The sequence below is a fragment of the Notothenia rossii genome, assembly GCF_949606895.1.
Source record: "Notothenia rossii genome assembly, chromosome: 7".
Classification (NCBI taxonomy): Eukaryota; Metazoa; Chordata; class Actinopteri; order Perciformes; family Nototheniidae; genus Notothenia; species Notothenia rossii.
In genome coordinates, this window is record NC_136905.1 from 85,076,901 (window position 1) to 85,092,999 (window position 16,099).

A 16,099-nucleotide genomic window follows, 5' to 3' on the forward strand; every position below is an offset into this window, starting at 1 on the left:
TAGCTCATTGGTTAGCCTTGGTTAGCTCATTGGTTAGCCTCGGTTAGCTCACTGGTTAGCCTCGGTTAGCTCATTGGTTAGCCTGGGTTAGCTCATTGGTTAGCCTAGGTTAGCTCATTGGTTAGCCTGGGTTAGCTCATTGGTTAGCCTGGGTTAGCTCATTGGTTAGCCCCGGTTAGCTCATTGGTTAGCTCATTGGTTAGCCTCGGTTAGCTCATTGGTTAGCCTCGGTTAGCTCATTGGTTAGCCTCGGTTAGCTCATTGGTTAGCCCCGGTTAGCTCATTGGTTAGCCTCGGTTAGCCTGCCCTGGAACCATATTTAGTTTTAGCTTTGATCCTGGTGGACTGATCATATCGGGCTCTCAGACTGCTTCTTTTTTTTTTTTACAGATAATAGTGAAGAGAAAAGAAAAGAAAAGAAAGGAACAACAAATAAATATATAGTTAAAGTTAAAGTCAAATAAAACAAAAACAATCACACATGAAAAGCCAGATTGAAGAGGTGAGTGTTTTGAAGGTGGTGAGGTCGGTGCAGTCTCTGATGGGTTGTGGGAGTGAGTTCCAGAGGGAGGGGGCAGCGACGGAGAAGACTCTGTCCCCCCAGGTCCGGTGATTGGTGTGGGTGGGGATGGATAGGAGGTTGGCTTCTGATGAGCGGGGGCAGCGGGAAGGGGTGTGGTGGTGCAGCAGGTCTGTGAGGTAGGGGGAAGGGGTGTGGTGGTGCAGCAGGTCTGTGAGGTAGGGGGAAGGGGTGTGGTGGTGCAGCAGGTCTGTGAGGTAGGGGGAAGGGGTGTGGTGGTGCAGCAGGTCTGTGAGGTGGGGGGAAGGGGTGTGCTGGTGCAGCAGGTCTGTGAGGTAGGGGGAAGGGGTGTGGTGGTGCAGCAGGTCTGTGAGGTAGGGAGTGCCACGGTCTCTGAACAAATGAGACACACTGGTTCTGAGCTCCCAGTGGGGCAGGATGAACATGAAGAGTCCACTCAGGGTCAAAGCTCTGTTCTCACTGACTGTCCACTTTCCGTCTCTCCCTGTCTGTCGCTAACACCCCTGTTCACTCTCCTCTCCGCCTCTCTCCCTGTATCGCTAATTATTCTCTTCACTCCCTTTCCTCTCTGCCGCTCTCTCGTCTCTTCTTCTGTGTTTCTGTCCCTGTATCGCTCACTCCTCTCTTTCGCCCCCTGTCGGCGGCGGTTAAAATAGAATCATCCCGTCAAAATTGAAATCTCCTTGATTATCGGTCTGCGTCTGGGTCCGCCTGTTACTGATCACTGTCCTAGAGCATCAGAGAGTAGCAGCAGCCGCATTAAGCTGCACTAAAGCAACACATGCATGCATGCTTCTTTTTATATATATATATATATATATAAAAAAAATTACATAACATTTTTTTCAGATTAATTTTTTTCTTGAAGAATTCGAGAAGAAAAAAAATCTGAATTCTGAGATTTGTTTTGATTTGTTTCATTTATTTTCTGTCAGAACTCAAAACGCGTGACGATGAGCAGCCGCAGGAAGAAGGCCCCCCCGCTGCGGGTGGACGACGAGGCCAAAAAGAAGCTGAACTGGAACATGCTGGAGGATCGAAAGTGTGAAGAGGAAGGAAACAATAACAACCCCCCCACCTGCTCCTCACCCCCCCCCATCACGCCCTCTCTCCCCCCTCCTCCAGAGACTTCCTGTCCCCCCCCCACCCTCTCCATCACCCTCTCCATCCTCTCCCTTGAAACGCTTCCCCCAGTCTGGACTGCTTTAATCGGGGAGTTCATCCTGAGTCCCGCCCCGGACTGTGGGAGGAAAACACTTCTTCTGATGATCAACAGGGAGGGGCAGCTGTCCATCAGATACACAGCAGGGGGGGAGGAGGGAGGGGGGGAGACGATGCAGGAGGAGGGTCATGTGACCTGCAGTAGTCTGGGGGGGGTCAGTCTGCAGGATCTGGACTGGATGCAGAAGAGGAGCCTCGTTCAGCTGATGCACCGACAGGAGGAGGGAGGGGTCAAGGTACGAGAAGGAAATGACTCATACTTCACTCTCTTTCAAATCTGATGAAATGATGAGAGTTAATAAAGACATCTCTCTCTCTCTCTCTCTCTCTCAGGTGGGGGTTTACCTGCTGGAGGCGGGACTTGTGAAGCTGGAGTTCCTGAGTGGAGGAAACGCTCGGATGAAGAAAGCCAATCAGCTGATGCAGAAACTGATGGAGTATTTCTACGACTTCATCATCCCCGGTCTGACTCCTCATCTCTGATGGATAGATATTTATACACATTTTTACATAAATATAGTTCTTATATATGTTATTAAAATGTGCACGTTTTCCCCGTAACTCGTTATCTCTAAATACATATTTTAATTCAATTTATTTTAAGTTTTTTTGCAATTTCTTTAGTTTAATCTTGTATTTTTTTCATTTATTTTAATTACACATTTTAACTTTAATAATTAATTTAATTTGAACTAATTATTTAATTTGTTTAAAAATTATACAACAACAAAAAAAGTTTTTAATGTATGTAGTATTTGTTATTTATCATCTTTTAAAATGATATCTTATCTATTATTTAAAGTATATATATATATATATAAGTATTGTGACTGCTGGGTTCTCCTCTCTAATCTCCTGCTGTCTGATGGTTCCCTGCAGAGGTGGTGGAGGGGGAAGAGTTAGAGTGTGACACGGATCTGGAGAGGCAGAACGTGGAGGAGATGTACGAACACGTGAGGCTGCAGCACCAGAGCGAGGGCGTCGGGGGGGAAATCTACGACGTCCAGCACCAGGCCCTGATCCCCGTCCTCAGACCCTATCAGAGCCAGGCCGTCAACTGGATGCTGAGCAGGGAGAAGTACAGGAGGAGCCAGGAGACAGGTACCAGGGAGGGTCCTGTACTCCACTACAAGTACACACATCCTGTACTCGAGTACAAGTACACACATCCTGTACTCGAGTACAAGTACACACATCCTGTACTCGAGTACAAGTACACACATCCTGTACTCGAGTACAAGTACACACATCCTGTACTCCAGTACAAGTACACACATCCTGTACTCCAGTACAAGCACACACATCCTGTACTCCAGTACAAGTACACACATCCTGTACTCCAGTACAAGCACACACATCCTGTACTCCAGTACAAGTACACACATCCTGTACTCGAGTACAAGTACACACATCCTGTACTCGAGTACAAGTACACACATCCTGTACTCAAGTAGAAGCACACACATCCTGTACTCAAGTAGAAGTACACACATCCTGTACTCGAGTACAAGTACACACATCCTGTACTCGAGTACAAGCACACACATCCTGTACTCAAGTAGAAGTACACACATCCTGTACTCAAGTAGAAGTCCACACATCCTTTACTCAAGTAGAAGTACACACATCCTGTACTCAAGTAGAAGTACACACATCCTGTACTCAAGTAGAAGTACACACATCCTGTACTCAAGTAGAAGTACACACATCCTTTACTCAAGTAGAAGTACACACATCCTTTACTCAAGTAGAAGTACACACATCCTTTACTCAAGTAGAAGTACACACATCCTTTAATCAAGAAGAAGTACACACATCCTGTACTCAAGTAGAAGTACACACATCCTTTACTCAAGTAGAAGTACACACATCCTGTACTCAAGTAGAAGTACACACATCCTTTACTCAAGTAGAAGTACACACATCCTTTACTCAAGTAGAAGTACACACATCCTGTACTCAAGTAGAAGTACACACATCCTTCACTCAAGTAGAAGTACATACATCCTTTACTCAAGTAGAAGTACACACATCCTTTACTCAAGTAGAAGTACACACATCCTGTACTCAAGTAGAAGTACACACATCCTTTACTCAAGTAGAAGTACAGACATCCTTTAGAAAGTAGAAAGTACAGGTATTTGTGTTCAACATGTAAGAAGTAGAAAGTACAGGTATTTGAGTTCAACATGTAAGAAGTAGAAAGTACAGGTATTTGAGTTCAACATGTAAGAAGTAGAAAGTACAGGTATTTGAGTTCAACATGTAAGAAGTAGAAAGTACAGGTATTTGAGTTCAACATGTGAGAAGTAGAAAGTTCAGGTATTTGAGTTCAACATGTGAGAAGTAGAAAGTACAGGTATTTGAGTTCAACATGTAAGAAGTAGAAAGTTCAGGTATTTGAGTTCAACATGTGAGAAGTAGAAAGTTCAGGTATTTGAGTTCAACATGTGAGAAGTAGAAAGTACAGGTATTTGAGTTCAACATGTAAGAAGTAGAAAGTACAGGTATTTGAGTTCAACATGTGAGAAGTAGAAAGTTCAGGTATTTGAGTTCAACATGTGAGAAGTAGAAAGTACAGGTATTTGTGTTCAACATGTAAGAAGTAGAAAGTACAGGTATTTGAGTTCAACATGTGAGAAGTAGAAAGTTCAGGTATTTGAGTTCAACATGTGAGAAGTAGAAAGTACAGGTATTTGTGTTCAACATGTAAGAAGTAGAAAGTATAGGTATTTGAGTTCAACATGTAAGAAGTAGAAAGTACAGGTATTTGAGTTCAACATGTAAGAAGTAGAAAGTTCAGGTATTTGAGTTCAACATGTAAGAAGTAGAAAGTACAGGTATTTGTGTTCAACATGTAAGAAGTAGAAAGTTCAGGTATTTGAGTTCAACATGTGAGAAGTAGAAAGTACAGGTATTTGTGTTCAACATGTAAGAAGTAGAAAGTACAGGTATTTGTGTTCAACATGTAAGAAGTAGAAAGTACAGGTATTTGAGTTCAACATGTGAGAAGTAGAAAGTACAGGTATTTGAGTTCAACATGTAAGAAGTAGAAAGTACAGGTATTTGAGTTCAACATGTAAGAAGTAGAAAGTACAGGTATTTGAGTTCAACATGTAAGAAGTAGAAAGTACAGGTATTTGAGTTCAACATGTAAGAAGTAGAAAGTACAGGTATTTGAGTTCAACATGTAAGAAGTAGAAAGTACAGGTATTTGAGTTCAACATGTAAGAAGTAGAAAGTACAGGTATTTGTGTTCAACATGTAAGAAGTAGAAAGTACAGGTATTTGAGTTCAACATGTAAGAAGTAGAAAGTACAGGTATTTGAGTTCAACATGTAAGAAGTAGAAAGTACAGGTATTTGTGTTCAACATGTAAGAAGTAGAAAGTACAGGTATTTGAGTTCAACATGTAAGAAGTAGAAAGTACAGGTATTTGGGTTCAACATGTAAGAAGTAGAAAGTACAGGTATTTGTGTTCAACATGTAAGAAGTAGAAAGTACAGGTATTTGAGTTCAACATGTAAGAAGTAGAAAGTACAGGTATTAGTGTTCAACATGTAAGAAGTAGAAAGTACAGGTATTTGAGTTCAACATGTAAGAAGTAGAAAGTACAGGTATTTGAGTTCAACATGTAAGAAGTAGAAAGTACAGGTATTAGTGTTCAACATGTAAGAAGTAGAAAGTACAGGTATTTGAGTTCAACATGTAAGAAGTAGAAAGTACAGGTATTTGAGTTCAACATGTAAGAAGTAGAAAGTACAGGTATTAGTGTTCAACATGTAAGAAGTAGAAAGTACAGGTATTTGAGTTCAACATGTAAGAAGTAGAAAGTACAGGTATTTGTGTTCAACATGTGAGAAGTAGAAAGTACAGGTATTTGAGTTCAACATGTAAGAAGTAGAAAGTACAGGTATTAGTGTTCAACATGTAAGAAGTAGAAAGTACAGGTATTTGAGTTCAACATGTAAGAAGTAGAAAGTACAGGTATTTGTGTTCAACATGTGAGAAGTAGAAAGTACAGGTATTTGAGTTCAACATGTAGGAAGTAGAAAGTACAGGTATTTGAGTTCAACATGTAAGAAGTAGAAAGTACAGGTATTTGAGTTCAACATGTAAGAAGTAGAAAGTACAGGTATTAGTGTTCAACATGTAAGAAGTAGAAAGTACAGGTATTTGAGTTCAACATGTAAGAAGTAGAAAGTACAGGTATTTGTGTTCAACATGTGAGAAGTAGAAAGTACAGGTATTTGAGTTCAACATGTAAGAAGTAGAAAGTACAGGTATTAGTGTTCAACATGTAAGAAGTAGAAAGTACAGGTATTTGAGTTCAACATGTAAGAAGTAGAAAGTACAGGTATTTGTGTTCAACATGTGAGAAGTAGAAAGTACAGGTATTTGAGTTCAACATGTAGGAAGTAGAAAGTACAGGTATTTGAGTTCAACATGTAAGAAGTAGAAAGTACAGGTATTTGAGTTCAACATGTAAGAAGTAGAAAGTACAGGTATTTGAGTTCAAAATGTGAGAAGTAGAAAGTACAGGTATTTGTGTTCAACATGTGAGAAGTCAAAGTAAGAATTGGTCAGGAAAATAAGAAGTACTGATACCAGAAACATGTACTTAAGTACAGTAACAAAGTATTTGTACTCCAATACTTCCCCCCTCTAGTAACCACTTCCTGTCAGGCACTCTGGCTAAAATCCTCTCAGGTATTCTGTCTGATAAAAAAGGAGCTTTAGTCGAGATTTTGCACAAATTATTCAGAAACTAGAGAAATGAAACCTGAGCAGAAGTTCCACCGTGACCTGCGTTCCAGCTCTGAGATCTACGGGTTGTATCTGAATGTATTCCCATGTGTTTGCAGAGCAGAGTCTGCACTTCCTCTGGAGGGACTTCATCTCTCTGTGTGGGAAGAAGCTGTTCTACAACCCGTTCACCGGCTGGTAAGAAGGTCAACGGTCCCAGACGCACGTTTTCTATCAACAGCAGTTTTATAAAGTGAGGAGGGTCAAACGTTGTCTGTCCTTCAGTGGCTGCACGCTCCCTCCCTGCAGTCATATTTTCTCTCATGATAGTGTTGAAAACTATTCAGAGAAAGAAGTCAGAAATGTGAAGAAAAAAATCAAACTTTTGAGAAAAGTCCCCAAAAAAATATCAAAATTCTGAGAAAAACTTAAAATTCTGAGAAAAACTTCGAAATACAAAAAAAGTCAAAATTCAACAAAAAATATCTAAATTCTGAAAAAATATCGACAGAATTCCGAGAAAGTCAGAAATCTGAGAAAGAATTCTAAATAAAAACTGAAAGTGTGATTTCTCTCAATGTCTTCCAGCCTGTCCCTGGAGTTCCCAGCAGGGGGCGCTGTGACGCCGGGGGGGATCCTGGCGGATGAGATGGGCTTGGGGAAGACTGTGGAGGTCCTGGCTCTGATCCTGATGCACAGCAGGGGGCTCCAGCTGGAGGAGAGCACCCTCCCTCAGGTGAGAGGGAGCCTCCAGTGAGCGTCTGCTCATCAGGAGATTTCTCTGAACGACTTTTTGTTCTTTCAGGGAAAAACTGTGAATTACTTCATCCCTCCTCTTCGTCCTCTTCGTCCTCTGGAGAGGAAGACGAGCATCACCTGCAAAACTGAGGCTCAGCCCAAACTCAGAATATCCTACCCAAGTAAATCCCTCTCTCTCTCTTTCTCTCTCTCTCTCTCACCTCTCTCTCACTCTCTCTTTCTCTCTCTCTCTCTCTCACCTCTCTCTCTCCTCTCTCTCTCTCTCACTCTCTCTCTCTCTATCTCTCACTCTCTCTCTCACCTCTCTCTCTCTCACTCTATCTCACTCTTTCTCTCACTCTCTCTCTATCTCTCACTCACTCTCTCTCACCTCTCTCTCTCTCACTCTCTCTCTCTCTCTCTTTCTCTCTCTCGCTCTCTCACCTCTCTCGCTCTCTCACCTCTCTCTCTCTCACTCTCTCTCTCACTCTCTCTCTCTCTCTCTCTCTCTCATCTCTCTCTCACTCTCTCTCTCTCTCGCTCTCTCACCTCTCTCTCTCTCACTCTCTCTCTCACTCTCTCTCACTCTCTCTCACCTATCTCACTCTCTCTCTCTCTCTCACTCTCTCACTCTCTCACCTCTCTCTCACTCACTCTCTCTCTCACCTCTCTCTCTCACCTCTCTCTCTTTCACCTCTCTCTCACCTCCTCTCCTCTCTCACCTCCCTCTCTCTCTCACCTCTCTCTCTCACCTGTCTCTCACCTCTCTCTCACCTCTCTCACTCTCTCTCACCTCTCTCTCTCCTCTCTCTCACTCTCTCACCTCTCTGTCTCTTTGTACGTGTCTTTGTCCGTCTATTTGTACGTCTCTTTGTACGTCTGTTTGTACGTCTCTTTGTATGTCTCTTTGTACGTCTCTCTCTGACACGCCTCCTTGTGCGTCTCTTTGTGCGTCTCTCTGTACGTCTCTCTGTACGTCTCTTTGTACGTCTCTCTGTACGTCTCTTTGTACGTCTATTTGTACGTCTGTTTGTACGTCTCTTTGTACGTCTCTTTGTACGTCTCTTTGTACGTCTCTTTGTACGTCTCTTTGTACGTCTGTTCCTACGTCTCTTTGTACGTCTCTCTGTACGTCTCTCTGTAAGTCTCTTTGTACGTCTCTTTGTACGTCTCTTTGTACGTCTTTTTGTACGTCTTTTTGTACGTCTCTTTGTACGTCTCTTTGTACGTCTTTTTGTACGTTTGTTTGTACGTCTGTTTGTACGTCTGTTTGTACGTCTCTTTGTACGTCTCTTTGTACGTCTGTTTGTATGTCTCTTTGTACGTCTCTTTGTACGTCTGTTTCTACGTCTCTTTGTACGTCTATTTGTACGTCTTTTTGTACGTCTCTTTGTACGTCTATTTTTACGTCTCTTTGTACGTCTCTTTGTACGTCTCTCTCTGACACGCCTCCTTGTGCATCTCTCTGTACGTCTCTTTGTACGTCTCTTTGTACGTCTCTTTGTACGTCTGTTTGTACGTCTCTTTGTACGTCTCTTTGTACGTCTCTTTGTACGTCTCTTTGTACGTCTCTTTGTACGTCTTTTTGTACGTCCCTTTGTACGTCTCTTTGTACGTCTATTTGTACGTCTCTTTGTACATCTCTTTGTACGTCTGTTTGTACGTCTCTTTGTACGTCTCTTTATACGTCTGTTTCTACGTCTCTTTGTACGTCTCTTTGTACGTCTCTTTGTACGTCTGTTTCTACGTCTCTTTGTACGTCTCTCTGTACGTCTCTTTGTCCGTCTCTTTGTACGTCTGTTTGTACGTCTCTTTGTACGTCTGTTTGTACGTCTCTTTGTACGTCTCTCTGTCCATCTCTTTGTACGTCTCTTTGTACGTCTGTTTGTACGTCTCTTTGTACTCTTTGTACGTGTGTTTGTACGTCTCTTTGTACGTCTCTTTGTACGTCTGTTTGTACGTCTCTCTGTACGTCTCTTTGTCCGTCTGTTTGTACGTCTCTTTGTACGTCTCTCTGTACGTCTCTTTGTCCGTCTCTTTGTACGTCTGTTTGTACGTCTCTTTGTACGTCTGTTTGTACGTCTCTTTGTACGTCTGTTTGTACGTCTCTTTGTACGTCTCTCTGTCCATCTCTTTGTACGTCTCTTTGTACGTCTGTTTGTACGTCTCTTTGTACGTCTCTTTGTACTCTTTGTACGTCTGTTTGTACGTCTCTTTGTACGTCTCTTTGTACGTCTCTTTGTACGTCTCTCTGTACGTCTCTTTGTCCGTCTGTTTGTACGTCTCTTTGTACGTCTGTTTGTACGTCTCTTTGTACGTCTCTTTGTACGTCTGTTTGTACGTCTCTTTGTACGTCTCTTTGTACGTCTGTTTGTACGTCTCTTTGTACGTCTCTTTGTCCGTCTGTTTGTACGTCTCTTTGTACGTCTCTTTGTACGTCTGTTTGTACATCTCTTTGTACGTCTCTTTGTCCGTCTCTCTCTGACACGCCTCTTTGTGCTTGGTGCAGCGGTGCGTGTGATGCTCCTCGCCGGGATAAAGGAGATGAAGACGGGTCGAGGCGTCTCCATTAACGCCGTCTTCTCTTACATCCGAGCGTCGTACGGCTGCGACTTCCTGAGGAACCGCGGCCACGTGAAGAAGACTCTGATGAAGCTGATCGACGAAGGCCTGGTGGTTCGGGTCAAAGGTCGCGGGCTGGCCGGCTCCTTCAAGCTGGGGAAGAAGTGCAAAGAGAGCGAGAAGACGGCAGCTGCTGCGTCAAAGACTGTGAGCAGAGACTTTAAACATGTTATCACTGTTTATCAGCGTGCACGTGTCTGTTCATCAGCGTGCACGTGTCTGTTCATCAGCATGCACGTGTCTGTTTATCAGCGTACAAGTGTCTGTTCATCAGCGTGGACGTGTCTGTTTATCAGCGTGGACGTGTCAGCGTTCTGTGTCCGTCTCTCTGCGTGGACGTGTCTGTTCATCAGCGTGCACGTGGGTTTAGTCGTTGCAGCTAAATAACGTTTTTATGATTTTCTTTTGCCAGATCTCTAAAGTAACGGAGAGCACGCCGAGGAAAACGTCTCGGAGACGAGCCAAAGATAAAGCTGAGGTCGCTCTGCACAACTCTCTGCTGACGGAGGAGGAGAGAGAGGAGGAGGAGGAGGAGGAGGAGGCACGTCCACGGCTCAGAGCTCAAAGTGCTGGTGAGGACGAGCAAATAAGATAGATACGAGAATCCTTTAACGATCAGATCCAGTCTGAAATGCTCCATGTGGAACATCAACAGACAAACATCAACACACAAGAGAAACAAACAACAACATGGAACATCCCAGCAGGATCAGTGAGAGCCGCTCAAAGAGCCTTCAGCGTGCTTCTGATCTGCAGCTCTGCGCTCACTGAGATACAGATACTAGTCTTTTTAAATGTGCAGAAACGTCCCATTGAAACACTTGAGTGGCTTATTTGAAAAGAAGATGCTCTGATATCTCAATTCTTTATTTAGATGATAGTTCAGAGCACTCACCAAGTTACAGTGAGAAGGACTTTGTACTTATTGTTTGTTGTGCTTTCATTTATGTCTCAATGTGTGCATATGTATAAATGTGTCTATATAGGATATACATATTTGTATATATTAGGGCTGCAACAAACGACTAATTTGATAATCGATTAATCTATCGATTAATGAAACGATTAATTGATTATTCGGATCGTTAAGGTTTTAACTGTACTACTACTTATATCAATACTGCTTATCGATCTGGTCCTTTTAACGATAGTATTAACGGTTCTTTTGACAAGAAATAAGGTAAACTAACTCAACAAATTGTGAACAAAACTAACATTGCTTTTTATTTTAATTAAATGCATAATATTTCACATCAAAAGAAACAACAATGTTTTAACAAATCGTATTAAATAATGTGATGACAGAACTGTAAACAGAATAGCTGAAACTTTAACAAACTAAATAACTCAGTTACCTCTAATCATTAACCCATGTTTGTATCATTGAGTTAACTCCGTGTGTTGCTGCTAGCATACATAACACCTGACGTGGAAACGTTACTCGTGGATGGGGCTACAGAGCTTCTAGAAAGACAGTGGAACCCGGTGCATTCCTCCGTCTGAATGTGGTGCACTTTTGCTAAGTGTTTAGACAAATTGCTCGTTTTACCGCCTTTATATGATAAACTGTTATTGCACTTTTGGTAACGAGCATTGTCCACATCGAGACGGATAAAGTTTAACCACACCTCGGAGCGCGTTCTCTCCGCCATCTCCTGCTTGTGTGTGTAAACTGCCCCGCCCCCTCGCAAGCAGGCGGGGGAGAGATCGCTCGTCTGAATTCGGAAGATCGAAAATACATTATAGACGCATTTTGTAGTCATATTGCGTATTAGAAACGGAGTTGGCGACACTAAGACTGCGATATAATGTTTATGTAGCAATAATACATATGACATATGTTTTAAATCTCTCCTGTACCGAAAAAAAGGACCGATAACGTTGGAGCTTAACGGGGTGTAGAACACATGTGATGACGTCACCAACGAATCGACGACTGAATTAGTTGCCAACTAATTTGGTAATCGATTTTAATCGATTAAGTCGATTAGTTGTTACACCCCTAGTATATATATTGTATTCAGGATTGTGGGAAGCGGTATTTGGATCTCTGCCTCTGTACACAAACTGAGAGATTCACAATACTTTGGTTACAGGGAGAAGTGAGGAGAGAGAGGAGGAAGAGGAGGAGAAGGAAGCAGACTCTGAGATGAAATGTGAGGATCAGAGCGACTCCAGAACCTCCTCACAGGAAGTGGGAGATCCCCCCCCCCTCCTCCCCTCCCCAGACTCCCGGTTCGAGTGCCTGTGCGGGGGGGAGTCTGGGTCTTATGACGGGAAGCACCTGGTGCAGTGTCTGAGCTGCGATCTGTGGCAACACGCCCTCTGTGTGAACTACCTGGAGGAGAGCAGGAGCTCCAGACCCTTCTACTGCCCCCACTGCCTGGTGGCCGCCCCCCCCCTCTGCTCCGGGGCCACGCTCATCATCTCCCCCAGCTCCATCTGCCACCAGTGGGGCGAGGAGATCCAGAGGCACGTCCACGGCTCAGAGCTCAGAGTGCTGGTGAGGACGCGCGAATACAAGATGTATAAGAAGTTTTTCTACATCTGCAGAAACGTTGCATTGAAACACTTGAAGGGGCCAAGAGCAGCATGCATGGGACCCCCCCCCCCCCCTTCTCAATATCCCCGTTCTCTCTTATGTGCATCTTTTACAATTCTGGAAAAAATTCTACAAAAGTGAGAATTTGTCAGGAAAAATTCAAATCTAAGAAAAAAGTCAGATTCCAGAGAAAAAGGTCATTTCTGGAAAAAGTCTGAAAAAAGGTCTTTAGAGAATTATCAGAATTTTGGTAAATGGTCTGAAAAACCAAGTCAATTCTGAGGAACAGTCCAAGAAACAAAAAAATCTGAATTTGGGAAAAGTGAAAAATCTGAGAGAAAGTGAACCGACCTAAAGTTAGAGACGTCTTCATTGAGAAGCGTTTCTGATCCTCCGTTCCTTCTTTAAAGTTCTTATTAAACACCTGTACCCCCCCCCAGGTGCACCAGGGGGTGAAGCCTCTCTTTATTAAACACCTGTACCCCCACCCAGGTGCACCAGGGGGTGAAGCCTCTCTTTATTAAACACCTGTACCCCCCCTCAGGTGCACCAGGGGGTGAAGCCTCTCTTTGTTAAACACCTGTACCCCCCCTCAGGTGCACCAGGGGGTGAAGCCTCTCTTTGTTAAACACCTGTACCCCCCCTCAGGTGCACCAGGGGGTGAAGCCTCTCTTTATTAAACACCTGTACCCCCCCTCAGGTGCACCAGGGGGTGAAGCCTCTCTTTATTAAACACCTGTACCCCCCCTCAGGTGCACCAGGGGGTGAAGCCTCTCTTTATTAAACACCTGTACCCCCCCTCAGGTGCACCAGGGGGTGAAGCCTCTCTTTATTAAACACCTGTACCCCCCCTCAGGTGCACCAGGGGGTGAAGCCTCTCTTTATTAAACACCTGTACCCCCCCTCAGGTGTACCAGGGGGTGAAGCCTCTCTTTATTAAACACCTGTACCCCCCCTCAGGTGCACCAGGGGGTGAAGCCTCTCTTTATTAAACACCTGTACCCCCCCTCAGGTGCACCAGGGGGTGAAGCCTCTCTTTATTAAACACCTGTACCCCCCCTCAGCTGCACCAGGGGGTGAAGCCTCTCTTTATTAAACACCTGTACCCCCCCTCAGGTGTACCAGGGGGTGAAGCCTCTCTTTATTAAACACCTGTACCCCCCCTCAGGTGCACCAGGGGGTGAAGCCTCTCTTTATTAAACACCTGTACCCCCCCTCAGGTGCACCAGGGGGTGAAGCCTCTCTTTATTAAACACCTGTACCCCCCCTCAGGTGCACCAGGGGGTGAAGCCTCTCTTTATTAAACACCTGTAGCCCCCCTCAGGTGCACCAGGGGGTGAAGCCTCTCTTTATTAAACACCTGTACCCCCCCTCAGCTGCACCAGGGGGTGAAGCCTCTCTTTATTAAACACCTGTACCCCCCCTCAGGTGCACCAGGGGGTGAAGCCTCTCTTTATTAAACACCTGTACACCCCCTCAGGTGAACCAGGGGGTGAAGCCTCTCTTTATTAAACACCTGTACCCCCCCTCAGGTGCACCAGGGGGTGAAGCCTCTCTTTATTAAACACCTGTACCCCCCCCCCCCAGGTGCACCAGGGGGTGAAGCATCTCTTTATTAAACACCTGTACCCCCCCCCAGGTGCACCAGGGGGTGAAGCCTCTCTTTATTAAACACCTGTACCCCCCCTCAGGTGCACCAGGGGGTGAAGCCTCTCTTTGTTAAACACCTGTACCCCCCCCCAGGTGCACCAGGGGGTGAAGCCTCTCTTTGTTAAACACCTGTACCCCCCCTCAGGTGCACCAGGGGGTGAAGCCTCTCTTTATTAAACACCTGTACCCCCCCCAGGTGCACCAGGGGGTGAAGCCTCTCTTTGTTAAACACCTGTACCCCCCCTCAGGTGCACCAGGGGGTGAAGCGTCTCTTTATTAAACACCTGTACCCCCCCTCAGGTGCACCAGGGGGTGAAGCCTCTCTTTATTAAACACCTGTACCCCCCCTCAGGTGCACCAGGGGGTGAAGCCTCTCTTTATTAAACACCTGTACCCCCCCTCAGGTGCACCAGGGGGTGAAGCCTCTCTTTATTAAACACCTGTACCCCCCCTCAGGTGCACCAGGGGGTGAAGCCTCTCTTTATTAAACACCTGTACCCCCCCTCAGGTGCACCAGGGGGTGAAGCCTCTCTTTATTAAACACCTGTACCCCCCCCAGGTGCACCAGGGGGTGAAGCCTCTCTTTTTTAAACTAAACGTTGTGTTTTCTCCCCCCCCCCAGGTGTACCAGGGGGTGAAGCGCCACGGCTTCCTGCAGCCGCGCCTCCTCGCCCAGCAGGACGTCGTCATCACTACGTACGACGTCCTGCGCTCAGAGCTGAACTACGTGGACATCCCGCACAGCAACAGTGAGGACGGGCGGCGCTTCAGGAACAGGAAGAGGTACATGGCCGTGCCCAGCCCCCTGGTGGCCGTGCAGTGGTGGCGCATCTGTCTGGACGAGGCTCAGATGGTGGAGTGTCCCACCGCCAAGGTATACAAACATATAAATAACAATATTCATCCTTTAGAATGATTTCACCATTCCTAGAACAAATGAAAAGTCTGAGAAAAAGTCAGAACACGGGAGGACACAGGAAAAAGGAAATATGAATACAACTAATATTACAATATTCATCCATAAGAATTAAAAAACATATACCCTCCTACAGCGAACCAATCTCACCTTTATATCACATTAAAAGCATAAACATTTAACGCTTTGGTTGATTTTAAGACGGTTTAAATCTAGCATTCATTTAACAATAATCAATTGCTGTGTTTTCCCCGTCAGGCTGCAGAGATGGCCCTCCGTCTGTCCTCAGTGAACCGCTGGTGTGTGAGCGGCACGCCTGTGCAGAGAGGACTGGAGGGTAAAGAATCATTATTATTATTACAGAAATAAATATGTAAAAAGTCACAAAAAATGAATATATTTTTTAGTTACTTGTGTAAATTAGAGATGTCTTATAATAAGGTTTGAAGGTCCCGTGTCATTTCTACTGATCATAGTTCCAGTGTTGAGGTCTGCTAGAATAGATTCACATTGTTCAATGTTCCAAACTCACATTGGTTTCTCATCCAGCATCTCTGTATAGTGTGTGTATTCACTCTCTGTCCTACACGGCTTGTTGGAGCTCCTGCCCCCCCCCCTGCCTGTGAGCCCAGCTCTGATTGGTCAGCTCGCCCACTCTGTTCTGATGAGTCCACCACCGTTACAGCTGAACATCAGTGATTATGTTTTACAATGGCGTTTGTTAGCAACCAGGAAATGACACCAGTAATGACAAACAGGTGAGAATGTTGCGTGGGGTCTGGGTGCCGTGTTGGGGGGACGTTGGGGGGCTCCCTGCTGCGAGGAGCGGACAGTGTGAGCTGGATTACTGGTGTCATTTCCTGGTTGCTGCGTGGGGTCTGCGAGACACAGAGAAACCCAGCCCCAAACCATTTTACATGCAGAAAAAGCTACATAACACACAAGGGACATGACATGGGACCTTTAATGTAATGGTTCATATATTATTATAACGTGATACATGCGCACATTTCATTACATAATAACGGAAAAAGTCAAAATGCTGAGAGATAATAATTTGTTGCTGGAGGCTTTAATAAAGGTGTTCACGTTTAATCCCTGACTCTAAAAGGTTTTAAATGTG

General features: G+C 44.7%; 1 protein-coding gene across 1 annotated transcript in view; it reads left to right on the forward strand.

The window, feature by feature from the left end:
- The first annotated feature begins 473 nt into the window (after window positions 1-473).
- LOC307046517 (E3 ubiquitin-protein ligase SHPRH-like) overlaps window positions 474-16,099 on the forward strand; it is a 27,882-nt gene continuing 12,256 nt past the window's right edge. Inside the window, exons 1-12 of the mRNA XM_079692892.1 lie at window positions 474-502; window positions 1,477-1,998; window positions 2,096-2,225; window positions 2,642-2,863; window positions 6,628-6,706; window positions 7,097-7,244; window positions 7,314-7,428; window positions 9,756-10,015; window positions 10,281-10,440; window positions 11,965-12,371; window positions 14,683-14,934; window positions 15,235-15,313. Coding sequence (XP_079549018.1) covers window positions 482-502; window positions 1,477-1,998; window positions 2,096-2,225; window positions 2,642-2,863; window positions 6,628-6,706; window positions 7,097-7,244; window positions 7,314-7,428; window positions 9,756-10,015; window positions 10,281-10,440; window positions 11,965-12,371; window positions 14,683-14,934; window positions 15,235-15,313 — 2,395 coding nt within the window. The 5' untranslated portion in view covers window positions 474-481. The remainder of the gene's footprint in view (window positions 503-1,476; window positions 1,999-2,095; window positions 2,226-2,641; window positions 2,864-6,627; window positions 6,707-7,096; window positions 7,245-7,313; window positions 7,429-9,755; window positions 10,016-10,280; window positions 10,441-11,964; window positions 12,372-14,682; window positions 14,935-15,234; window positions 15,314-16,099) is intronic.